We start from the raw sequence: 27281 nt of genomic DNA on the forward strand, positions 1-27281 counted from the left end.
TGAGCGTTGGCACCTCTGTACCAGACAGTGATGCAGCCAGCCGGAACGCTCTCCACGGTACACCTGCAGAAGTTTTCGAGAGACTTTGAGGACAGACCTAATCTCCTCAAACTCCTCACAGAGTCTAGCCGCTGGCGGGGCTTCTTCACGATCGCATCAAGGTGGAGGCCCCAGGAGAGATCCTCAGAGAAGCTGACACCCAGAAATTGGAAGTTCTCGACCCTCTCCACTGCTGAGCCCTCCCTCGGTGACCTCTTCTTGGTTTCGCTAACGTTGAGCGCGAAGTTGCGGTCGGGACGCCGCTCAACCTGCCGACCTATCTCCCTCCTGTTCACTTTTCATTGTCGTCTGTGATTCTGCCAAGAATGTGGGAAACCATGTCAGAGTCGCAGATAGAATGGGTCTCGGGGAAGCCGCGAGCTTTTGTTCTTGGGTCCCGCGCAAGCCCATGGACAACTGCACTGCTGTGGTTTGCCATTTAACACGATCTCTCAGGGGACAGGGACAAAAGTTGGAAGGTCGTGCTATTCAGGAATGGTTGGTGTGAGGGCAGATCACCAAAAAGCCAGATGTGAAACGGGGGGAAAGTCCAAGGGACAGAGAGGCTTACCTGCAGCCATTCTCTGTGGGTGCAAATACACGGGGAATTCTGAGTGCCAGTCGTGCAGGGCAGTGAGCTACCTGCTGTGATCTTCCCTCAAGTAATCCTATCGCATCATCTGTGTGGAAACCAAGGGAGGAGAGGAAACATCGTCCTTTCGATGTCCCCTTCAAACAACGGCAGTTTAGACGGTGCGGTACTAACAGGGTGCTCACTGGTGCCAGCTCTCCCCCCCCCACCCCCACACCTCCCCCCCCCACCACCACCCCTCCGGTCTCCAGTGTCTTCTGATTCGTGAATCCCGAACAGTCCCTTCCACCTGGATCCCTTACTGAAATGAATATTGTTCTCGAGAGTATCAGAGGAAGCAGTCGAGGTAGTTACACGTCAAAAGATATTTAGACAGATGCATCGGAAGGAACGAGGCCTCAATGGGATCGGCTTAGTAGACAACTTGGTTAGCATGGAGCAGTTGGGCTGAAGGGCCTGTTTCTGTGCAGTAAAATTTCATGACAAGTAAGGCCATTTCCATTGATGCCTCTGCTTTTTGAATGGGGGCAACAGATGGAATATTTGTAGTTTTATCGGGGATGCCACTCACATCTTTGCACACGTTGAGAAATTAAAGCCGAGGAGCAAATTTGGGGTAGCAGATAGCTGAAAGCTTTTGCAGCACTAATGATCAGGACCGGGGTTGCAATCCCGTGCTGTCTGTAAGGAGTTTATACGTTCTCGCCTTATGTGGGTTTTCCCTGGGAGTCTGGTTTCCTCCCACCATTCAAATAAAAAAAGTACCAGGGATGTAGGTCAATTGGGTGGAAATTGGACGGCGTGGACTCGTGGGCCAAAATGGCCTGTTACAGTGCTGTGGGTCTAAATTAAAAAATTAAATTTGAACTTAAAACTGACAGTCCACCCACTCGGAGAGTGGCTGCTGTGAGTCGCGGTGGAAGCAGATAGCAGAGCAGCATTGAAGAGCCTGATTATTCAGGGAATAAAATTCAAGCAGCAGAGTTTTACTTGAATTTGGGCAGACACCTGCGGTGAACGGCCCGTTCCTCTTCTGTGCTGTTCTATGTTCAAGCATTCCACGCCATTGTAAGACGGTGATAGACATGACCCAGCTGGTGAACTCCTGAAATTGGGGGAGGTGCGATGAGGGGAGAGGGTCATTCTCAGTTAATCACTTTGAAGCACAAGGTTTCAAACGAATTCTCCCTCTGCACAGGGAACCCTCCACCTTGGGAAGATTTAGAGCGATTTTTTCTCTCTCTCTCTCTCTCTGAGCTGCACAGGAGTGTTTCATCCCCTAAGCGAGAGCTGGGTTGCGCTTCTGTCGAGATTCCCACTGACTCTCACTGCTCGGTGAGGTGTTGAAAAGCAGAAGAAGGGTCAGTTCTGCAGCCGCGATTAGCCCGTCAATGCACTGGGAGCGTGCAGAAATACCACCGTCCACGACCCACTGTCATCGGGCTGTCCTGTCGTGTCGATAATAGGCAGGCTCACACCGGAACAGAAATATGGAGTGCAAGTGGAAGAGGCTGAGGCCCAATTAGTTCAAGAGAGAGAGCAGGGGTGTCAAACTCAGATTGACAGAGGGCCAAAATTAAAAAAAACTTGGACTAAGTCGTGAGCCAAACTAAATATTGATTGAAAATTTTCAACAACATCTGCATGTTTTCTCTTCTTTCAACTTTTTCTTATTAAAATAAATGTTGAAGAATAGTTTTGGTTAAACTCTTTCCAGAAGAAGCATTAACAAATGAGAAATAAAATATTCAAGAAATAATATTTCTCTATAGCCTTTAAGCTCCTTTTAAATGTATTTTTTTTCCACAAGCCAACAAGTCCAAAAAAATAACAACTTGCTTCAATGAAAATCCAATCTTTCAACGAGGAACAGTCCAAAGTTAACCCAAGAAAATATCCATCCAAGCTTCGCTTGCTACACCGTGATTTACCCTGATGCACCCGGGTCTAAACCAGATACTTGGCATCTCTTCTGAGATGCAAGTTCATCAAACTCGGGTCAGAGTTTGCCTCCCACCTGTCCTGAAAGGTCCTGTTTTCCGTCTTTTGTTTGGCCATTTTTCGGAAGGGGTTTATTACATGCGAGTTCGGCGACAGGTCGCAGATGCGAATGAAAGTAAAGAGAGGAGGTGGGGGCGATTAGCGGGCAGACGCCAACGCATCTGCAAATCATTCTGGGATCTGTAGTATTAGCCGTGCATGCGCTCTACTGGCGCGGCGGCCAGCGGGCCGGCTCTGATGCGTATTTGATACGATCTCGCGGGCCAAATATCATTATGGGCCTGAGTTTGACATGTGTGATCTAGAGTAAAGCCCCCGGTATCCGGCCCCTGCGTGGATTGGGACATGCCAGATAAGTGAATTTGTCGGTAGTCTGAGGTTTTCATGTGGCATGGATTATTAGCAAACTGACCGACAAGGGGCAGCATTTTTAAATAGTCTTTTTTTTAACCTATTTATTTCTTTTGCCGGTTGCAATTGGGAAGGCAAAAAGAGGACAAGAAGGTGCTTTGGCAGATAACCTGAAGGAAAATCCAAAGAGTTTCAACAAGCAGAATGAAAAGAAAAGGAGAGTAAGAGACAACACTGGACCCCTATAAAATCAGAGTGGTCAACGATGAGTGGAATCTCGCGAAATGGGGGAGATTTTGAACAATTTGTTTTGCGTCGCTCTTCACGCAGGTAACTGGCACAGTGAATGAGGGTGGAAGGGAGACGAATAGAAGTGACGTGGAACCATACGGAGTTTCAGGAGAAATAGACGCTTGCTGCCTTGCAATGAATAAGGGTAGACAAATCCTCTGGACCGGAGATGATATTCCCCCGCACCTTGAGGGAGACAAGGGCCCCCGGCGGATATATTCAAAACGTCTTCAGTCACGGGGAAGGTGCTGGAGGATCAGAGAGTAGCTGATGTTGACCCGCTGTTTAAGAAGGCCTCCGAGAGCAAACCAGGCAACTGTAGGTCAGTGAGCCACGACGTCAGTGGTACGTAAATGATTTGAAGGATTTCTGAGAGATAGGGTGTGGCGAATCTGTGTCGTGCTGTCAGTCTCTCGCTGTGCTTAGTCTGCTTGACTGACATTGGACGTGTATTATCTCTACCGCCCAAGACACTCCCCTTGGGTATAACTGAGTACGCACCCCTTCTCATTCACGATTGTACCACTAGTTTCCGCTAACAAAAGCCACGATCCCCGGTCAATGACGCAGCCTTCGACTTCTTCGTCAACTGGCACTTCAGTGGGATCTTTAGATATTTGGACCGTCATCAGCTGATGAAGGACAGTCAGCATGGATTTGTGCGTGGTAGGTCGTGTTTAACAAATCTTGTAGTTCTTTTTGAGGGAGTTACCAAGAAGATTGACGAGGGAAAGGCTGTGGACGTGGACAAGGTTCCACGTGAGAGGTGGGTTCAGAAGGTGAGGACACTCGGTATACAGAGAGAGGTTGCAAACTGGATTCGAAATTGGCCTGGTGGAAGAAAGCAGAGAGTGGTGGCGGATGGTAATTTCTCAGACTGGGGGGGTCTGTGTCTAGTGGTGGGCCTCAGGGACCTGTGTGGAGACCATTATTGTCTGTTATCTCAAGAAATGACCTCGATGATGGTGAGTCGGATCAGCGAGTTTTCTGATGGCACAAAGATAGGGGGTGCAGTGGACAGTGAAGAAGATTTTCAAAGCTTGCAGAAGGATCCGGACCCACTGGGAAATTGGGCCAGCAAATAGCTGATGGAATTTAATGCAGATAAGCGTGAGCTGTTGCACTTTGGAAGAGCGAATCGGGGTGGGGTCGTACACTGTAAATGGTTGGCCACTCAGGAGCGCGGAGGAGCGAAGAGACCTGGGAATACGTCTACGTTGTTTCCTGAAGGTGACGTCGCACGTGGACAGCGTTGCAAAGAAACCTTTTGGCATCTCAGCCTTTCTAAATCAAAGTATCACGTGTGAAAGTTGGGATGTTACGTTGAAGTTATTCAAGTCACTGGTGAGGCCACTTTCAGAATACTGTGTGCAGTTCTGGTCGCCCAGCAGCAGGAAAGATAGCAATAAGATTGAAAGAGTGCAGAGAAGATTGACTAAGAGGTTGTCGGGTCTTCAGGAGTTGAGTCGACGGGAAAGATGAAACGGGTTAGGACTATACTCCTCGGAATGAATAAGAATGACGGGAGACTTGATAGAGGTTTATAAGATTATGGGGGGTACAGACAGAGTAGACACGAGTAGGATGTTTCCACTTAGATTGGGGGAGATAAATACGAGAGGTCACAGCTTCAGGCTGAACGGGGAGAGGTATGAGGGGGAACGTCGGGAGAAAGTTTTTCACTCAGAGAGTGGTAGAGACCTGGCCAAAGTGTCACAGGTGCTCTGTGGTTAGTACGGGATGGCTTGAGGTGGTACGTGAGTGGGGGGGGGGGGGGGAGAAAAAGGTTGAGAACCGCTGGGTTAGAATCATACCGTTTTTCAAGATGGAAACAGGATATCTGCCCCAACTCGTCCATGCCGACGAAGTTGTCAACTCAAACTAATCTCATTTGGCCCAAATCCCTCTCAACCTTTCCTATCCATACACCTGTCCAAACATCTTTTAAAATGTAATCTTACCCAACTCTACAACTTCCCCTGGCAGCTCCTTCCATATATTTACTGTGTTTTGTGTTTAAAAAAAAAAGTCTCTCCTCCTCCCACCCCCCCACCCCCCCCCCCCCCCCCCCCACCACCAAGCCCTATTTTAAAACTTTCCCTCTCACCTTAAACCTCTACCCTCTCATTTTAATCTTTTCTCTCCTCGGAAAAAGGTTCTGACCATTTATCTTAAAAGTGAAGGTAAAGGTTCCAGTACTGTCACTTAATACTACATTTAGAATGTAAGATCCTGAACTTTTGTCGACCGTGAGAGTCGTCCCTTTGTCCAGCGCCCCTCACGGAAACCTACAGCACCTGGTGTTCCTGGGCGGTCTCCCCTCCCAACTACTGAGCAGGCCTGAGCCCGCTTAGTTTCCGAGATCAGACAATCCCAGGCGTATTCAGGGTATTCGGTGTCCGGCCGTAACGTCGCCAGAGTCAGAATTTAACGTCAGGAAATTTGTCGTTTTTGCGGCAGTATCTGACTGCGGAAATATTTCTATGGAGTGCTTTTCAAAATATTGAAAGTAGTGCAGGAGAACAAAAAGACAAAGACAGTGTCTGTGCTTCATTGTTCACTCAGGAGTCGGACGGCAGAGGCGAAGAAGCCGTCCGTGTGCTGCCGGGTGCTCGTCTTCAGGCTCCTGCACCCTTTTCCCCGACGGCAGCACAGTGAAGAGGGCCTGGCCTGGGTGGCGGTGGGGGTCCTTGAGGACGGAGGCTGCTTTCTTAAGACACCGCCTCTTGTAGAGTTCCTGGCTGGAGTGCAGCCTGGTGCCCACGATGCCGCGGGCTGAGTCGACAACCCTCTCGGGTTTTTTCTTGCCCTGATCGTTGGCGCCTCCGCACCAGGCAGTGGTGCGACCCGTCAGAGCGCTCCCCACGGCGCAGCTGCAGAAGGTTTCGAGAGATATTCCTACACTCCCGAGAGAAAACTCCCGGCCTGTCCGGCCTCACGAGTCTTTAGCGCGCCCATTCCAGCATCCTGGCGTACTTCCTGTAGTTGGGAAAGCGGGACTGCACGTAATCTATAGCCTCACCCACATCTCAGATGGCTGTCTCATGACATCCCATCTCCTGTATTTTACTGCCTGACAGATGAAGGCAAATGAGCCACGCACACCTTTTCACCATCCTGTATTACCAGGGTATCAGACAATAGGGCAGGATTTAAGGTGGGGGAGGTGGTGTTGTCGGTAACTTTTCTCGACAGATAGGAGTCGACACCTGCCGCAGCGTGACAGAGGAGGTGGCGGAACAATCACGACGAAGAGAAGCGACGCCGAAGGATGCACCCCGAATGTGGGCAATGGGATGAGTGTCGATGGGCAAAAGGTTGAGCGTGGATGCGGTGGGCCGGAGGGCCTATTTCTGAGCTGTACGTCTCTCTTTCCTGCACGTCTCTCTCAGCCGGGGGTGGTGGCCAACCTTTAAATGTTTAATTTAGACCGACAGCACGGCAACAGGCCGCTTTGGCCCACGAGTACACACCGGGGGCATGGGTTTCTTGGGCGGCATAGGCTCGCGGGCCGAAACAGCCTGTTACCGTGCTGTAGCTCTAAATTAAACGTGAAAAGGTCGGCCGCCCTGCCCAAAGGTGTACTCCTGTTCTTGCGTTGGAACCTTGTCGGGCAGTCTGATCGGAAGCGATCTGTTTCGGGAATGCTGACGTGACGGAATACTGGAGGGAATTCTTTCGAGATCTCGTGGGGTCTCGTCGATGCGGCTGTGAGTTCAAAGGGAGCCTCGGTGGGTTTCCTTCACTTCAAGACGAGGTGAGAGCATTGCTTCGTGGGCTGGCCCGGATCGCTTACAGACGACGACCCAGGCTCCACAAATAACTCGATCCGTGGAATTGTCCCGTGCGTCAGAGTCGCGGGGCAACGCGCGGGCTCAGTGCGCGCCGAGCACCAGCACGATTTCAAAAGCCGAGCTCTCGAAAGATAAGGGAGAGAGGTTCCAGCAGACGAGGCTCAGAAACTGGCAGCCGGCAGTAAAAGAAGATTTAATACTGCTAGCGAACCTCTTTAAATAAACACGGAGAGATTTGCAATCACGTGGAATACTCAGAGGGTTTTGCTTGGTCTAAATTTAAAACTGGTCATGTCTTAGTGATATCCGACCCTCCCCGAGCTGACCGCCTCTGTCGATGTGGGTGTACTCCAGGTGAACATTTCCAAAAACAGCAAGTCCACTCATTCCCTATTCCCCTCTGGCATGACCTTAGCAGAGGTGCGTGGAGAAACAGGAGTGCACTCCTCCCTGCTCTATCGATTCCGGTCTGGGACCTTCCTAGATTTTTGCAGAGCCCTTCCCCCTTGGCCCGACTTGGGAGAAACATTAATGTGGATTGAACTTTATCTCCAAAGAGCAACTGCAAGAGGTTCTTAACATACCACCCTTCTCCCCTGCCCTTTTGATGGTTTACAGCTGACACGCACATTGACAGCACGCTCTGCTAGAAATCTGTTGAAATGCTTTCGACATACCCAGCTCCCAATCTCACCATTGCCACGAACGGCAAGCATCTTGCCGAGGGGTTCCATCCTTCCTTGACATCGTCTCCTTGTTTCGGTAAGCTCCTCCTGTCCTGCAACCCTGCAAGGCCTTTGGGCTCTCCTTATACTAGCTCAGCTGAAAGCCCACCCCTCTCCCTCGCCACCCGCAAGGCACGGCGACGAAAGCGCTCTGCTGACTTGGATGAAGGACGAGAGGTGTGTCCACAGCGAGATATTGGTTGATGAGGGGCAGAAAGAGCACGTGTGCGCGCGTCACGGTCAAGTATCGTGGACCCACGTCGAGGAGGAATTTCAGGGGGTCGACCCTCACACACGTGCTACTTTCATCCGCGGCGAGCGCCTGCGTCCTTCGAGGCGTGGGGAGCCCGGATGGGTGGCCAGGACTGGGCGAGTCTGCGTCTGGGGCGTCAGGAGCTGGGAGGGGCAGGCGGGCGGTCGGGACCTGGGCGAGAGTCCGCGTTCGGGCCGTCGGAAGCTCGAGCGGGAGGATGGTCGGACGGGTGGCGGAGGCCATGTGGTATTGTGGAGCGTTGAATTGGAGGTCAATCCCCAGGACGGTAAGCGCGGCAGGGAGGATCACTTGGTCCCGCCTCCCTCCCCCGCCAATCGACGCGATCTACCGGGATCGTTGCTTGAAGAGAGCTGGAAAGATCGACGAGGACCCCCGTCCACCCCGCGTACCCTGGCAAGAGACGAGGAAAATGCGCCGGAATAAATAAACGTGGGTTGAGCAGGCAGCTGGGATCCACCTTTCTCGGAGAGCGAAGCAAAGTCACTGGGGGTATCCTCGTGGGGCTCCATTGGGTGCGCTGGTTTCCTCTGATGTTCCAAGGACGTAGGACGTCTGTAGGTTCGTAGGTGACGTGGGTGTAGTTGCGCGACGAAGCTTCACGGGCTGGAAGACCCTCTTACTGTGCGGTGTCTGAATTTTAAAAAAAATCAAGATCAAATCTTTGTATCGTTAGTTAGGCAGAGATTGAGTAAGAGCGGCCTACTCTCAGTGGAGCTCCGAATATTGAGTGATGATCTCAGTGAGACACGTACACTATGAGAGGTAGGACAGATTGAGGGAAGAGAGACTATTTCCTGAGAGTGGGCAGTTGAGAAGTAAATCCCTCAATCAGGGACCAGCCATTTCGGATTGAGATGAAAGGATTCCTTCACTCAAAGGAACGTGAATATCTGGGCATTCGCCGGATGGCTGTGTCAAGTTGGAAGTGGACTCAAGATGAGATCGACAGGCCGCGAAGACAAGGGAGAGAACATTATCCGGACGCGTGGACGAGGCAAAAGATCGGCTTCTTCAGGGGTCGCAAGCGAACTGGAGCAGTCACGTCGAAGGTCCCGCTTCCATCTCTTCTGACTGAAGAAGTTGGACATTGAGAAAGGAAAGTGTAGAAAAAAAGGTCAAGTCAAGTTCATTGTCATCTGATTGCACAAGGACAACCCGACGAAGCAACGTTCTCCGGTCCTCAGTGCGGAACATTCAGACCCACGGCCAGACATAACACGCACAGAAACGATGGACTAGTATTCGTGCATAGGAATAAAGGAGTATTGTTTCATTGATAGGAGCGTCTCGGATGGCGCGTGCGAGCAGTTCTTTCGGTCGTTGGGCATTCTCCCTGCCCGCGGGCAGAAGCTGTTCCTCAGCCCGGCGGTGCTGGCTCTGATCCTCCTGTATCTCTTCCCCCGACGGGAGCAGCTGAAAGATGCCGTACGCAGGGTGGAAGGGGCCCTCGATCGCTCCTTTTTTCACTGGCACCTTGTCCCAGGAATTGACAGCCAATTTACTGGTTAAGGGTCCAGTAGAAAATGGAAACCATCACTTGCCGGTGTCAAATGACGCCGTAGAAAATCGGATCGGTCGATACACAGGACCATAAGAGTGGTAGAGAGGATGAATGGAGTCTCCGTCCCCCGCCACTGGATTCAGCCGACACCGGGGACGGACGGCCTCGACCCCGACTCACATCCCCGGTGTCGGCTGAATCCCGCGTGCCGATTAAACCGGTGCAAAACGGACAAATTGCATCCCTGGACTCTTGCTGAAGGTAGACTCTCCTATCCCTGGGGATGACTTGTGGTCAGTGGGAAAGCAGTTCAAAGTGGCCCAGTGGAAAGAGCAAAAGCGGCTGATTGAACCACTGCACGGCCAATGAACCAGGATGCCAGTGGAAGAAGGGCTAGCGATTTTGCACGCCCTCTTCGGGCAACGATCCCGGTAGAGCACGTCAGGGGTGGGGGAGGGAGACTCCAGTGATCCTCTCTACCCCTCTTGTGGTCCTGTCGATTGATCAATCCAAATCTCCGCTGCAATGGTACTGCACCGCAAGGACGCTGCGGGGGGGGGGGGGGGGGAAGGTTGACGTGACGGGGGCCGGTAGCCTTGCCTGCTTCAGTCTTCTGACAAGAGGATTAGGAAATAATAAAGGGAAGGAAATTGGGGTGGAGGTGGGTGGAGCGATCTGTGGGTCTGTGAGCTGCGCAGAGACGTGGGGGAAGGGAGCGCGAACCTCGACCGAGGTTTAACAGAGCTGGGAGACACCGACGCAAACAGTTCGGAATTCCATTTGCTGCGCTGAATAACGGGCATGGTGGAACACGTTTAGGAGGTGTAGAGCTCGTCGAAAGAGCCAAAGACTTGTTGATCCAAACCAAGGCTTTTATTAGCAAAAGACAGGAGCTCTTCACAGGTGGCCGACCAGTCCGGAATGATCCGACCTGGCTAGGGACACAACCCTTTAAGGCCCAGACAGTAGGCGTGGCTAAGCTCTCAGCCAATCGCTGTAAGCACAGTCTGGATACTGTAACTATATACACGATATACATTGGTGATAGATCTGTACTATCACAGGAGGCCAGTCGAATTGCCTGGCTGGGCAGTGATCTCAGCGTGTAATTGTAGCCTGCTCTCTCCGTGCCCAGGGTTCCATGTTTCACAAGGCTTGACGGAGGGCTGGCTGCCGACGCTCCTCCTGCTGAGAGACTACCAGATCCCTGCTGCCTTCACCATGTATAGGTAAGCTCTCCGAGGCTTGAGCCACTTCACTCTGCGAGGCTGCACTGTTGAACCGAATCAAGAGAGGGTGATAAACTTTATGGAGTGAAACACGAATGTCTGTAGATGCTGAGACTGGAGTCAAAACACACAGTAAATATTAACCACCTGGATAGAAGCAATCATGCAGTTGTAGTAACAGTGGCATAAAATGAGGGGAAAAAAAACACACACAGTGGATGTTAGAGGAAGTCAGCCATTCTCACGGCACTTATGGGAAGTGAAGATATATCACTGGCGTTTTGGGCCGGGGCTCTTCTTGAAGGTAGATGCAAAAATTAGGCAGGTACCTTCGTCAAAAACTAGTGATTGGGGGTGGGGGGGGGGATGAATGGGAGGGGGAAGTGTCCAGATCAACAGCCAAAAGGTGTTAATTGGATATGATAAGAGGAAAGGTGAGAGTTGGTTTTGACTCTGTGAAAGGAGACGGAGGAGAGAGAGAGAGAGAGAGAGTGCGAGAGAGCATGCTAGAGGAAAGGAGATGGGTTGAGGGGGGGGGGTGGTTTTATAGAAACCGGAGATGTCGATGTCAAAGCCATCTGGTTGGAGGGTGCCCTGTCGGAAGACGACACGCTTTTCCTCCAATTTGCGGGCGGTCTCAGTCGGGCAGTACATGAGACCGTGGGTACGCACGTCAGGGGTGGCCACTGGGAGATCCACGCTATCGCGGTAGACAGAGCCGAGACGCTCAACAGAGCGATCTCCCAGTCTGCACCCAGACACTCCGACGGAGAGGGGCCCACAGCGGGAGCACCGGACGCGGTAGGTGATTCGAGCTGGGAGTCGAAGGAGGAGAAGCTCGGAGAGAGTGACGTGGAGGTAAGCAGTTAAATACAAGGGCTTACTGGGGCTTGGGCCTACTCAAATCGGGCTGGGAGTCTGAGGAGGCAACAGCTAGAGTTTGAGCTGTGAGTCAGAGGAGCAGGAGCTTGGAGAGAGTGACTGGGTTAATTGATCAAGGTTAATTGGTCAAGGGGCCAGTAAAAGGGGAGGGGGCGGCCAGCGAGGAGCGGCGCACTGAGTGAGTGGGGCACTGAAGGAGTGGGACTTCCAGCCTTTGGCTCAACAGGCTGAGGCAAAAGCAGGCGAGGAGAAGGGTAAGTGGCATTATTTGAGCTCAGTCATGCCTATGGGGTTAGTGCTTTGCACTGGATGTCAGATGTGGGAACCGTGGGTGAGTCCCACCCTCCCAAATAGCCACATCTGCGTCAGGTGCACCGAGATGCAGTTCCTTCAGGACCGAGTCGGGGAACTGGAGCTGCAACTTGAGGACCTACGGCTGGTAAGGGAGAGTGAGGAGTTGATCGATTCAACTTTCAGGGACCCAGTTACCCCAAGACCAGATGTGTCAGGTAAGTGGGTAACTGTCAGGGGTGGGAAGAAAAATACCAGGAAAATGGAGAGCACACCTGTGACTATCCCTCTCAGTAACAGGTATATTTTGTTGGATGCTGTTGAGGGAGATGACCTGACAGAAGCTGGCAGCAGTGACCAGGTCGCTGGCACTGAGCCTGGCATGGTGGACCAAAAGGTAAAGAGGAATGCAGTGCTCATTGGGGACTCCATTGTCAGAAATACAGACAGGAGATTCTGTGAGCCAGATAGGTACGCCCACACGGTGTGCTGCCTCCCCGGTGCAAGGGTGCGGGATATCTCAGATCGGGTCCAGGGTATTCTCAAAGGGGAAGGCGAACAGCCTGATGTCTCGGTACACGTGGGTACCAATGACATAGATAAAAAGGAGGAAGTCCTGAAAAATGATGACAGAGAGCTAGGACAGAAACTAAGAAATAGGACAGCCAGGGTTGTGATCTCTGGTTTGCTACCTGTGCCAAGTGCAACTGAGGACAAAAATGGAAGGTGAAGAAAAATGAATGTGTGGCTGAGGGGCTGGTGTAAAGGACAGGGTTTTGGCTTCTTGGATCATTGTGATCTCTTTTGGGGAAGGCATGACCTCTTCAAGAAGGATGGGTTACACCTAAACCCAAAAGGGGTCAATATATTGGCAGCTAGGTTTGGTACAGCCGTCGGGTGCGGTTTAAACCAATTTGGCAGGGGGGTGGGAACCTGTATGATAGGGCAAAGGACAGAAAAGATAAAACAGGAAAAGTTAGGTTAGGCAGCGAAAGTAAAAAATCAGAAAGAGCAAGGAGGGTGAAAAAAGCAAATCTGAAGGCTTTATATCTTAATGCAAGAAGCATTCGGAACAAGGTAAATGAATTAGCTGTGGAAATTGAGATAAACAAATACGATTTGATTGGGATTACAGAAACATGGCTGCAGGGTGGGCAAGCCTGGGAACTTAACATCCCGGGATATACGATATTTAGGAGGGATCGGCATGAAAGAAAAGGGGGTGGGGTAGTACGGATGGTGAGAGAAGGGACCGACACGGTTGACAGGAAGGCTATCAACTCGGAAGATGCGGGATCAACGTGGGTCGAACTGAGGATTAGCAAGGGGCGGAAAACGTCAGTGGGGGTGGTATGTAGGCCTCCAAATAGTAGTGTCGAGGTGAGGGAAGGCAGTAAAAGAGAAATTAGAAAAGCGTGCAATAGGGAACAGCTGTCATTATGGGAGACTTTAATTTACATATAGATTGGACTAGCCAAATTGGTAAAAATACAGAGGAGGAGGAATTCCTTGAATGTTTACGGGACGGTTATCTAGACCAATATGTCGAGGAACCAACTCGGGAGCAGGCCATTTTAGATGGGGTATAATGCAATGATAAGGGGCTAATCAGCAATCTTGTTGTGCGAGGCCCTTTGGGTAGGAGCGATCACAATATGATCGAATTCTCACTCGACGTGGAGAGTGATGAAATTAAAACCGAGACCGAGGTCCTGAATTTAAATAAATGGAATTATGATGGTATGAGATGGGAGTTGAGTAAGATTGATTGGGTGGTGTTTATGGGGGAGTTGACTGTGGATAGACGATGGAAAGCATTCACAGATCTAATGGAGAAATTGCAAAAATCGTTTATACCGGATTGGCATAAAAATAAACCAAAAAAGGTGACTCAACCGTGGATAACAAGGGAAATTAGAGACAGCACTGGGTCCAAAGAGAGAGCGTATCAATTGGCCAAAAAAAGGACCGCAACCAAAGACTGGGAGCAGTTCAAGATGCACCAAAGGAGGACAAAGGGATTAATCGAGAGAGCAAAAATAAATTACAAAAGTGAGCTTGCGGCAAACATAAAAACCGACTGCGAAAGCTTTGATAAATACGTCAAAAGGAAAAGATTGGTGAAATCCAGAGTAGGTCCTTTGCAGTCGGAATCAGGGGAATATATAATGGGGAATAAGGAAATGGCAGACCGATTAAATTCTTACTTTAGTCTGTTTTTACAAGGATACAAATAACCTCCCAAGGATGTTGGGAAACATAGAGACTAATGCAAGGGAGGAACTGAAAGAAATCAGTATCTCTAAGGACATGGTCTTGGGGAAATTGATGGGATCGAAGGCAGATAAATCCCAAGGGCCTGATAATCTACATCCTAGGGTACTCAAGGAAGCGGCCATTCAGATAGCAGATGCTTTAAGAATTATTTTGCAGAACTCAATAGACTCAGGATCAGTACCCATGGATCGGAGGGTAGCTAATGTTACCCCACTATTTAAAAAGGGGGGGGGTAGAGAAAACGGGGAATTATCGGCCGGTGAGCCTTACATCGGTAGTGAGCAAAATGATGGAATCCATTATTAAGGATGTAATAGCGGAGCATATGACTAGCAGAGAAGGGATCGGACGGAGTCGACGTGGATTTACAAAAGGTAAATCGTGCTTGACAAATCTATTGGAATTCTTTGAGATGGTGACAGGTAAAATAGATGGGGGAGAGCCAGTGGATGTGGCGTAGCTGGACTTCCAAAAGGCCTTCGATAAGGTCCCGCCTAAACGACTGGCTTCCAAAATCAAGGCTCGTGGGATTGGGGGTAAAGTATCGATGTGGATTGAGAACTGGCTGGCAGGTCGAAGACAGAGAGTTGGGATCAATGGCTCGTTTTCTGAGTGGCAGGCGGTGACCAGTGGGGTACCACGGGGATCTGGACTGGGACCCCAGCTGTTCACAATTTACATTAATGATCTGGATGAGGGGATTGAATGTAATATCTCCAAATCTGCAGATGACACTAAGCTAGGAGGGGTCGTGTGCACGGAAGAGGGGGTCAGGAAGCTCCAGTGTGATTTGGATAAATTGAGGGACTGGGCAGATCCATGGCAAATGCACTACAATGTGGATCAATGTGAGGTTATCCACTTTGGTAATACAAACCGGAGGGCAGATTACTATTTGAATGGCAATAGATTAAGAGATGGGGAAGTGCAGAGAGACCTAGGGGTACTTGTCCATCAGTCTCTGAAGGCGAGCGTGCAGGTACAGCAGGCGGTTAAAAAGGAAAATGGTATGTTGCCCTTCATATCAAGAGGGTTCGAGTCTAGGAACAAGGATACCTTACTGCAGCTGTACAGGGCCTTGGTGAGACCCCACCTGGAGTATTGTGTGCAGTTTTGCTCACCTTATCGAAGGAAGGATGTTCTTGCAATGGAGGGAGTGCAGAGGAGGCGATTCACCAGGCTGATACCTGGAATGGCAGGAATGACTTAGGAGGAAAGATTGCGCAAATTGGGATTGTACTCGCTGGAGTTTAGAAGATTGAGAGGGGATCTCATAGAGACCTATAAAATTCTGGCAGGACTGGACAGAATGGATGCAGATGGGATGTTTCCAAATGATGGGAAAATCCAGAACCCGGGGCCATGGTTTGAGGATAACAGGCAAACCATTTAGGACTGAGATGAGGAGGAATTTCTTGACCCAGAGGGTGGTGAATCTGTGGAATTCATTGCCACAGAGGGCAGTGGAGGCAGGTTCATTCGATCTATTTAAGAGGGAATTGGATCTATTTCTTCAGTCTAAGGGTATTAAAGGTTACGGAGAGAAGGCGAGGACGGGGTACTGAACTTTAAGATCAGCCATGATCTCGTTGAATGGCGGAGCAGGCTGGAAGGGTCGAATGACCTACTCCTGCTCCTATCTTCTATGTTTTCTATGTTTCTATGAGCCCTGCAGATTCACAAGTGAAGTGTTGCTTCACTTGGAAGGACTGTTTGAGTCCTTCAGCTGGTTCGTCGTCAATGGGCTGAGTTGTCATTTTCTGAGCTGTTATATTTCTAGCATCCTACTTCCGTGGAAATTGAAGTGAGTGGGAATAATAGCTGGGCTTTTATACCTGCCGATGCGGACTGCTTTAATTTTCTTCACTTCTATTGGCAGTGACCAAGAGCTGAAATACTCCCTTCAGATCCTTGAGGAACTGGAAACCAGGGTCACGAGCTACGGAACGAATCCTTTTGCCTCTTTGAAATTCGAGCAGGTGCAGTCCAATCCCAACAAACAGTTGGTGAGCAGCAACTCCGCCTACCTGATGTTCCACGGGCTCGTGGAATCCACGGAAGGAAAGGCCTCCAACGACCTCGGACAAGAGGACAGCCCTTGATCTCGGTCCGAGCGACAAGTACCGCAGGCACCAGAGGAGCTCGCTGGGGCAGTGAAAAATACCGATTGTAGTTGATTAACCATCTGCTCCGAATAAGAACTCGAAAGCGTTGAAGTTGAAAACGCGACGCTGGAGAAACTCAGCAGGTCAAACGGCGCACTTCATACAGCGCAGATAAAGATGCAAAACCGCCATTCTGGGCTCGAGTTCCTCGTCAGAAACTGTAAGCAGGCGCCCGAAGAAAATGATGTGGGGAGGGGCAGGGGAGGAGCACAGTCCAACAGGTAGGAAGTAATGGGTGTGTAAGGAAGGGAGAGTACACCAGAAAGCAGGGGTCAGGGGATGGCTCTGTGAATGCAGGGAGAAGAGGGTGGATAGCTGAGGAAAGAGAGAGAGAGAGAGAGAGAACGGGGAATAGTTAGCAGAAACCAGAGAAGTCGATATTAGCGCCATCTGGTGGGAGACGGAATGTGAGGCGTTGCTCCTCCAATCGTTCAGGCACTTGCCTCCATTGTGTTCCTACCTCGATGAAGGTCTCAAACCCGAAATATTGGTTCTGTATCCTCACCTTTGCTATATAAGAGGCAGCCAGGCCCCGGGTTAAAAACGTCCAACTCGTGAACAGACTCCGGGAGGTTTCAACAGTTCGTCGGCTCGAGGAAGGAGAACGCCACCCGCCATTTCAGGTCGGATCGCGTCTCCTCCCTTGACGCCTACTTCGAGAAATTGACTCCAGCATAGAAATTTCACGCAAATCTCACCGCACAGAAAGGTGAATGATATACTCGATGCCGAGACAAGCATTTGACAAACTGACGCTAAATAAGAACCACGTCTGCGCCTGTTCGACCGAAAATCAGGCTTAGGAACGGACCTCAGTCATAATGTTTGACCTGCTGACTTTCTCCAGCATTGTGTTTTCACAATCGTCTGCTCTGGTTTCGCGAATAGATTTGCGTAGCATAAAAAGGGGCAATCGGTATGAATGCAATATCCTCGCCGGAGTGTCCCTCTGTTTTCGTCTCTTCCCCACCAGTTGTTTAACCAGTTCCATTTTGGATATCGCCATTCGCCATGTTCTTACCCACGCCCCACCCTGAGACACCAACGAACTGGAAGACATTCACTGCCAATCCTTCTGCCGTTGGAAACAGTTTCTCATCATCTCCTCGGAAGAGCCCATTTTTTATTTTAAATTTTTTATTTTTCACTCCATAAACCACATTGATCGAGATACATACATTTTCCTTTTCAAATATATACAGTGTCATTTCCTCCCCCCCCCCACTCTTCCCATCCCACCCTCCCTACCTCCCCTCCCGTTCATTTAAACTTCAGAATCTGAGATACCTTAAACCCGTCAAACAATGTTGTCACTCAATAAAAATAAACAAGAAATTCCACTGAGTCAATTCTTTTCATTCCCTTCTCCTTCTGCCATTTTAGGTGGTAGATGTCCGCGGTAGGTTTTCTCTATTGTGTTTCATGTAGGGCTCCCATATTTGTTCAAATATTGTAATATTATTTCTTAAATTATATGTTATTTTTTCTAGTGGAATACATTTATTCATTTCTATATACCATTGTTGTATTCTCAAGTTATCTTCTAATTTCCAGGCTGTCATAATACATTTTTTTTGCTACGGCTAGGGCTATCCTAACACATCTTTTTTGTGCACCATCCAAATCTAGTCCAAATTCTTTGTTTTTGATGTTAATTAGGAGGAAGATCTCTGGGTTTTTTGGTATATTGATTTTTGTGATTTTATTTAATATCTGGTTTAGATCTTCCCAAAAATTTTGCACTCTCTCACACGTCCAGATTGCATGAATTGTCATTCCCGTTTCCTTTTGACAGCGAAAACATGTTTCAGATACTGTTGGGTCCCATTTATTTAACTTTTGAGGTGTAATGTATAGCCTGCGTATCCGGTTATACGTAACCTCGTGTTTATTGTATTTCTCATCGTTCCTGAGCATAACTTTTCCCATGTTTCCTTCTTTATCTTTATGTTTAGATCTTGTTCCCATTTTTGTTTAGTTTTACCATTTGTTTCCTCCTTCTTTTCTTGCAGTTTAATATACATATTTGTTATAATTTTTTTGATTATCATTGTGTCTGTTATCACATATTCAAAATTACTTCCCTCTGGTAACCTCAGACTGCTTCCCAATTCGTCCTTCAAGTAGGATTTCAATTGGTAATATGCCAACACTATATTGTGAGTTATATTATATTTATCCTTCATTTATTCAAAGGATAATGATTTATTTCCCGAAAAGCAATTTTCTATTCTTTTGATCCCTTTTTTCTCCCATTCTCTAAAGGAAAGGTTATCTATTGTAAAAGGGAGTAACTGATTTTGCGTCATTATTAGTTTTGGTAATTGGTGATTTGTTTTATTCCTTTCTGCATGAATCTTCTTCCAAATATTGAGCAAATGATGTAATACTGGAGAACTCCTACGTTGTACCAATTTTTCATCCCATTTATATAATATATGCTCGGGTATCTTCTCCCCTATTTTACCTAGTTCTAATCTAGTCCAATCCGGCTTTTCCCTCGTTTGATAAAAATCTGTTAGGTATCTTAATTGTGCGGCTCTATAATAATTTTTAAAGTTTGGCAGTTGTAAGCCTCCTTGTTTATACCATTCTCTTAATTTATCTAGAGCTACCCTCGGCTTCCCCCCTTTCCATAAGAATTTCCTTATTATTTTCTTCAACTCCTTGAAGAATTTCTCCGTCGAGTGTATTGGCAATGCCTGAAATAGGTATTGTATCCTTGGGAAAATGTTCATTTTAATACAGTTTATCCTTCCTATCAGTGTTAGTGGTAAGTCTTTCCAATGCTCTAAGACGTCTTGTAATTCTTTCATTAGTGGATAATATTTGAGTTGATATAGATTGCCGAGGTTTTTATTTATTTGTACACCAAGGTATCGCATTGCTTGCATTTGCCATCTGAATGGCGATTCTTTCTTAAATTTTGAGAAATCCGCATTATTCATTGGCATCGCTTCGCTTTTATTTGCGTTAATCTTGTATCCCGACACTTCTCCATATTCCTTCAATTTCTTATGTAATTCTTTTATTGATATTTCTGGTTCCGTTAGGTATACTATGATGTCATCTGCAAATAAACTGATTTTATATTCCTTGTCTTTTATTTTTATCCCTTTTATTTTATTTTCTGCTCTTATCAATTCTGCCGGTGGTTCTACGGCTAACGTGAACAATAAGGGCGATAGTGGGCATCCCTGCCTTGTTGATCTGCTTAAGTTAAATAGCTTTGATACATTTCCATTTACTGTCACTTTCGCCAATGGCCCCTTATATAATGCTTTAATCCAATTAATATATTTCTCTGGTGAACTGAATTTTTGCAGTACTTTGAATAAATAATTCCATTCTACTCTGTCGTCTGAAGCCTCCGCTACTGTTGGAGCTTTATTCCCTTCTACTGCATGAATTAAGTTAATAAATTTACAAATATTGTCGGTTGTTTGTCTTTTTTTAATAAATCCAGTTTGGTCTAGATTTACTATTTTTGGTACATAGTCGGCTAATCTGTTTGCTAATAGTTTAGCTATTATCTTATAATCTGTGTTAAGTAAAGATATCGGTCTATATGACGCTGGTGCGAGTGGATCTTTCCCTGTCTTTGGTATTACTGTAATTATTGTTGTTTTGCATGAATCTGGTAAACTTTGTGTTTTCTCAATCTGGTGGATTACTTCCAGGAGGGGAGGAATTAATAAATCTTTAAATGTTTGATAGAATTCTATTGGGAATCCATCCTCTCCTGGTGTTTTATTATTCGGTAGTTTTTTTTATTATCTCTTGTATTTCTACTATTTCAAATGGTTCTGTTAATTTATTTTGTTCCTCTATTTGTAATTTCGGTCGTTCAATTTTTGTTAAAAATTCATCTATTTTGTCTTCTTTCCCTTCGTTTTCAGTTTGGTATAATGGTTTGTAGAATTCTCTGAAGTTTTCATTTATTTCCGTTGGATTATATGTGATTTGTTTGTCTTTTTTTCCTTGATGCCAATACCATTCTCTTAGTTTGTTCTCTCTTAAGCTGCCATGCTAGAATTTTGTGCGTTTTTTCCCCTATTCATAATATTTCTGTTTTGTCTTCATTATGTTCTTCTCCACCTTGTATGTTTGTAGTGTTTCATATTTTATTTTTTTATCTGCCATTTATCTGTATCTTCCTTCATTGCCAAATCTTTTTCTATATTTGCTATTTCCCTTTCCAACGGCTCTGTTTCCCGATTGTAGTCCTTCTTCATCTTGGTTACATAACTTATTATTTGCCCTCTGATGAACGTTTTCATTGCGTCCCATAGTATAAACTTATCTTTCACTGATTCCGTATTTATTTCAAAGTACGTTTTAATTTGTCTTTCAATGAATTCTCTAAAATCCTGCCTTTTAAGTAGCATGGAGTTTAATCTCCATCTATACATTCTTGGAGGGATGTCCTCTAACTCTATTGTCAATATCAAGGGTGAGTGATCCGATAATAGTCTAGCTTTATATTCTGTTTTTCTTACTCTGTCTTGCATGCGAGCTGATAACAGGAACACGTCTATTCTTGAGTATGTTTTATGTCTACCCGAATAATATGAATATTCCTTTTCATTTGCGTGTTGTTTCCTCCATATATCCAAACGTTGCATTTCTTGCATCGACTTAATTATAAATTTGGTTACTTTTTTCTTTCTGTTGATTTTTTTCCCAGTTTTATCCAAATTAAGGTTGAAATCCCCTCCTATTAATATGTTCCCTTGCGTGTCTGCTATCTTCAAAAAATTATCTTGCGTAAATTTTTGATCTTCTTCGTTAGGTGAATATACATTGAGTAAATTCCAAAACTCCGAATATATCTGACATTTTATCATTACGTATCTCCCTGCTGGATGTATTATTTCCTCTTCTATTTTAATTGGTACATTTTTACTGATTAATATAGTTACTCCTCGAGCTTTTGCATTATACGACGCTGCTGTTACATGTCCTATCCAATCTCTCTTTAATTTCTTGTGCTCCATTTCAGTTAAATGTGTTTCTTGCATGAATGCTATATCAATTTTTTTCTTTTTTCAGTACATTTAGCAGTTTCTTCCTTTTGATTTGGTCATGTATTCTGTTAATATTTAAAGTCATATAGTTCAATGTAGCCATTTCATACTTTGTTTATCTTTCCTTTCCGTTTCCTCATCATCACCTTTCCTTCTTATCCATTTCTGCTTTCTTGTTTTGAACACTTTATAAGACAACATTTCTAAAACATCAAACATTTCCCTTATTCTCTTATCTAAAATTTCTTTAACCCCAGTATCCCCTCCCCTTCCTGAGTTGCCTTTTGTCCCTTGTCGGGCAACCACATCTCCCCTCTCCATTTGGATTTGCGAATTCACTCGCAAGCGTCAACTGATTTTGCAGTGACTGTAACTCCTCCCCACCCAGGCCCCCCCCCCAGAAAAGATTTAAATTTTCATATATGACAAAGGTCACTCTCTTAATTCTCTCTTTACTTCCTCTCTTCCCTTTCTTTCCCTTATTAATTCTTATCTATACTCTATATCTTTTCCTTTAAATACGGATACACTCATGTACACACATATATATATATATATATATATATATATATACCCATATACACACATACATATAGTTCATGGTCATTTTTGCTCTCGTTACATGTCTTCATCTCTCTGTCTGTCTTGTACTTGTTCTGCAAATTTTCATGCTTCCTCCGGATCCGAGAATAGTCTGTTTTGCTGCCCTGGAATAACTATTTTAAGTACCGCTGGGTACTTTAGCATAAATTGATATCCTTTTTTCCATAGGATCGCTTTTGCTGTATTAAACTCCTTTCTCTTCTTCATGAGTTCAAAATTTACGTCTGGATAAAAAAGATTTTTTTGACCTTTGTATTCCAGTGGCTTTTTGTCTTCTCTTATTTTCTTCATTGCTTTCTCCAATATATTTTCTCTCGTTGTATATCTTAGGAATTTTTTTAAAATGGATCTTGGTTTTTGTTGTGGCTGCGGTTTAGGGGCTAATGTTCTACGTGGCCTTTCTATTTCCATTTCTTCCTGTAATTCTGGTCGTCCTAGGACCCTGGGGATCCAATCTTTATAAATTCTCTCATATTCTTGCTTTCTTCATCTTCCTTAAGGCTCACTATCTTTATATTATTTCTTCTATTATAATTTTCCATTATATCTATCTTCTGAGCTAACAGCTCTTGTGTCTCTTTAACTTTTTTATTAGATTCTTCTAATTTCTCTTTTAAGTCCTCTACTTCCATTTCTACGGCTGTTTCTCGTTCTTCCACCTTGTCCACTCTTTTTCCTATATCTGACATGACCATCTCTAATCTATTCATTTTTTCTTCTGTACTTTTAAATCTTTTTATTTCACTAAATTCTTGTGATTGCCATTCTTTTACTGATTCCATATATTTTTAAAAAAATCTATCCATTGTCTTGCCTTTCCCTTCTTCCATTTCCATTTTCTCGTTGTTTTCTCTGTTCTCTGCTTGCTACTGTGGTGTAGCTGTCATTCACAGCTGTGGAGATCGACTCCTCAGCTGGTCCCCCCTCCCGTCAGTGTTTTTTTTGTCATGCGCGATCGTGCACTTTTGCTCGGCTCCGCGAGCCATTTTTGTAGTCCAGAGCTCGGGACTTCGACCGACCTGAGGGAGCGGGCTTCTCTCTCCGCGGCGGGCCTCCTCGGACAGGTAAGGCCTTCACCTTCTTCTTCCGACATCTTTTCTTCTTCTCTTCTTCCCGTTGCTTTCGACTTTTCTTTCTTCGCTGCCATTTTCTTCCCACCTTTACTTTCACTTTATTTTAACTTTTATGTTTGTGCCTTTGTGTTTTCTGTGTTTTTTTTTAAACTTTTCCGGAGACGGCTGGAGTTCCCCGACCGGCCACTACTCCATCACGTGACTCCTCCCTGGGAAGAGCCCTTCATCGCATTTTAAACTCCTCCGACAGAATTGTGGAATTTTGAGTTCACTGACCACAGAATAATGATGCACTCGTAGCAGGTTGCACATCAAATTCACTGAAGAATGAGCCCTCATCCTTCCGTAACAGAGGCGTCAGTCAGTGGTTTAAGGGTTTGAACTTTTTCAGAAACGTGAAGGTCGAGGGTGTAGTTTGCCAGACTAACAAGAATTTGATATTCCCCCGAATGCAGCTGGAGAATTTGCTTTCCTCGCGTTCAGTGGGAACGAAAGTTCCCGTCTTTAACAGAGTTTGCAAAAGAAGAATTTATCTGGTTCACTAATGCCCTCTCGGGAAGTTAATCTCTTCTCAATGGGCCCCTATGTCCCGTCGTCCCCCCCCCCCCCCACCCCACCGGGGACTGTAGCACATTGAAGTCAAAGTCTTTTTTCTTTTTGCTTTTTGCTTTTTGCCTCATGCAACACAAAATTTTTATGCAGTCAGCAGGAGAGAGAGTTTTGGGGGGGCGAATCAAAACTTGACTGCTTTACAGGGAAGGGGGCCACACACTTGAAGCAAAGTCCTTTGGAGGCCAGAGCAAAAATAAGAGGTTGAGAATGGCTTTGCTCCAGAACTCATGACTGCAGAGTTAATCAAGGAAACCTGCTTGAATTAGTCCAACAGACCAGACAAGTGCAATTAGGAATGACCAATTACAAACTGAGCTTCATCAGCCACAACTTGTGAACCAATGAAACAGACTTTGGGTGATGTCATTTCCTGTCCAATCCCTAATCAGAACAGCACTATTTAACCAAGAGAGGAATTGGATAGCCATGAGGTGGGGTATCATACAGACCCTGAAAAAGGATGAAGCATCCATGTTGCTTAGAGGCTTTTTCTTCCTCAAAGGACTCACCCAGTTTGACTGGCCCTGTCATCCTGCACTAGGTGTGGAGAGAGCAGCTAGAAATTGCAATGCTGCCCTGCCTGTGGAAATCAAGACTCTTGAAGGTAAGTGGATCGTGACCTAAGAAAGAAAGTAAGTTTTGCTAATTGGGTGAAATGGAGGAGGCATAGGTGGAGAGAGTTGAGCCAACAGGGGTGGTTGGGCTGAATAGATTCTTTCTGCACTGTCCACTTGCTGTATCTTAACAGGTTTCAGATGTAAAAATGTGTCTGACATCATCAGTGTTTCTCTGCTACTGTTGTTGCTAAAATTTGCAGAATAAAATGCCATTTTAAATTTTTTAAAAATTGAACAAATGTTGTATTCTGTGCAGTGATATTTGCATGTGTCTTGGTCAGTTTCAATTTGATTTTGAAATGTTTGTAGTGTTTGTGGGGGGGGGGGGGGGAAAACTGTTTCAGGTGGAAATGTGAAAGGCATTTGTAATCAAATTATCAGTTTGGAAAAACAGCTGACTTGGTTGTGAGAATCTCTCTGGTTAATGGGCCAATCTAGCAATTGGGGAGCATGAGAGCCCAGAGGACCCAAAATCCCAGCTACAATAGATATTCACCCAGACAAATTGTGAACAAAAGTTGCTTTGAATGATCTTTATTCTTGAAAATGGAATCAAAGTTTAACTTTTCTGTATGGACTGACTTAATCCCTTCTCGTTGGAAGCGCACGTGTTTGTAATGGGTGTGTGTGTCAGTTCAGAGAAGTTCTTTGGTGCACGGTCCAATCTCGCTTCTCATTCCTCCAAGTTCACTGCTCGCAGGGCATTCTTGTACTGTGCACATTTATAAAGTTCACCAGGCTTTGGTGCCTGAAAGGTTACCTTTCAGGAAGGTTGTTGTTGGTTTTTCAGAGAGTTGTATTATTCCGGGTCACCCCCGACGGATGTACTTCTATCAGCCACTGCGGTGTCTTGCTGACAAAACTCGCCCCTTCTGGGTTCTCCAGATGATCACCTCTTTCTTTCAGGTCTGCACAGAGTTTCTTTTGGTTTCCCTTATTTGAAGTGAAATATCAAGCAGGCGGTCCTCTCCCGTCACCTGAAGCACAAGGGCCTGGACCGGGCCGTCTTCCCAACAACCTCGCCAACTTGTCTGTTCCAGTCCCAGTTGTGACACTGTAGAAAATCTCTCCCTCTCAAACCACACGACCATCTTAGAATAGCAAGTTCCCCTCCAGACTCTCTTTCGTCTTTTGCTTTCAGTCTCCAAAGCTCTTGAAAAGGCTCTGGGGCCCTGACTTGTCCAGCATTAGCAGAGCTGCAGTATTTTAATTAAGATCTGTTTTGAAGTGTTTTGTGTGTGACCTACCCCGCTCCTAATTTATCTCCCAAAAACATATCCTATATTCTGTCACCATAGGCTGGAATGGAATTTCCTCTCTAAAAGTTTTGGTGAAATGTGGATTGGGATCAATATTTGTAGATTGAGTCAAAACACTGCAGAAGAACCCTAGTTAGTGCTAAGGTAGTGACCGACGAGGAGGTTTCAGCATCTTTTCGGCTAACTGGATCAAGTCGACAAAGTTGCCCCTTGTTACCAGCTTTTACCAATGGAGCCTTTGGCTCAGTTAATAAGGCAAGATTCATGATCTTGGGGTGAATCAAAAAGATGAATACGAAATAAATTTGTTGCTGATGTTTTGATTTACTGAATGGATCCCTTAAATCCTTTCTATCTGCTCAAAGTTAGATGAAGAGTATTGAGAAGTTTTGGACTATAAAATTGATTGGGATGAAATGAAAGTGAAGTTGTGCCTTTTAAAATCAACGGAGATTATGCGCCACTTCAGAGAACAATTGAATTGAGCTGGCCGTACGCTGGAATAAAATATTTAGTCGCTGTGCAGGACCGCAGTTGACCAAGTCACTTAAATTATTTTACCATCCTTGAAGGAAAGGAGAGATGATTTGAAAAGGTTGAACATGTTGCCCATGACTTTAATAGGTAGGGTAAGTTGGAAGATGAAGGCATTGAGGAGAATTCAATACTTTCTTCGATCGACTTTGATTTTTCCCGACAAGTTGTTTAATGAATTTGAATGTTTCTGTCGGGAGATTTTTGCGGATAGGGGGAAAACGAACGTGGGACTGTGAACTAGGGGGTTTGCAGCTCCCCAATTTGAGGAATGATCATAAAGGAGTCGAATTGCAATTTATTGGCATAATCTGTGATTGAGATAAAATTGTGGCTTGGGTGAACATGAAACCTGATTTTAAAATAGGAGAAGCACATCCACAAGACTTTATTTATTAATGGGATTCAAGATCGTTAATAGTGAATAGAGGAACTCCAATATTGAAACGATTCATTGATCTTTCGGAAGAGGTGGTTTAATGTCTCGAAGAAAGCCCTTGTTCGAAAATATATCTGTTACATTTTCCACGGGAAACCAATTTACTGATCAATATCTTGACTACCTAGTGATGTCTACAGATTTTCCTAAAATAAAAAAAAATCATCGTTAATATCTCATCGCCTAGAAGTAATTTCTCCATTCTTCCCGCATTAATCGTCCTCGAGATACTTGCTTGATTTTAAGTTGCCGTGCCAACATCTTGTCTGCTCTTTCTCCCGTCGCTTGGATCTGTATCACTTTCTCATGTCTGTAAATTATTACAGCGTAATTTCAATTCGGATAACTCTTTCTCATCATCTTCCGTACATTTTCCCTGTCACTTTTTCTCCAGACCTTCAATTCCTTTCTCCAAATTTGAACTTCCTAATTGAAACTGTTTTCTTTAATCTCTGTCGTATAACTAATAAAAAATCCTCCTCGATATGCTTTGAAAGCATCCCACAAAACAAACTTGCTTTGAACTGAGTTTTGATTCATTTATAAATTAATTAAAAAAAAATATTCATTTGATCTCTTGTATATTTGACAAAATCTGGTCTCTTTCATGACATTTCATTAAACCTCCATCGACGAGCTGATTCAACCAATTCGGTACCTAAGCATCGAATTAACAACAATGAATGATCAGACGATGATCTACTT

The 27281-nt window shown here is 45.8% G+C and overlaps 1 protein-coding gene across 3 annotated transcripts in view; it reads left to right on the forward strand.

Annotated features, from left to right (window-relative positions):
* The window catches only part of LOC138746881 (putative protein MSS51 homolog, mitochondrial), a 32231-nt gene extending 14483 nt beyond the window's left edge, over positions 1-17748 (forward strand). For all 3 annotated transcript variants that reach the window (XM_069905482.1, XM_069905483.1, XM_069905481.1), the window contains exons 6-7: positions 10704-10797; positions 16127-17748. In XM_069905482.1, coding sequence (XP_069761583.1) covers positions 10704-10797; positions 16127-16349 — 317 coding nt within the window. In that variant the 3' untranslated portion in view covers positions 16350-17748. The remainder of the gene's footprint in view (positions 1-10703; positions 10798-16126) is intronic.
* Positions 17749-27281: the final 9533 nt, after the last annotated feature.

The sequence above is a fragment of the Narcine bancroftii genome, chromosome 12 (assembly GCF_036971445.1).
Source record: "Narcine bancroftii isolate sNarBan1 chromosome 12, sNarBan1.hap1, whole genome shotgun sequence".
In the NCBI taxonomy this organism is placed as follows: domain Eukaryota; kingdom Metazoa; phylum Chordata; class Chondrichthyes; order Torpediniformes; family Narcinidae; genus Narcine; species Narcine bancroftii.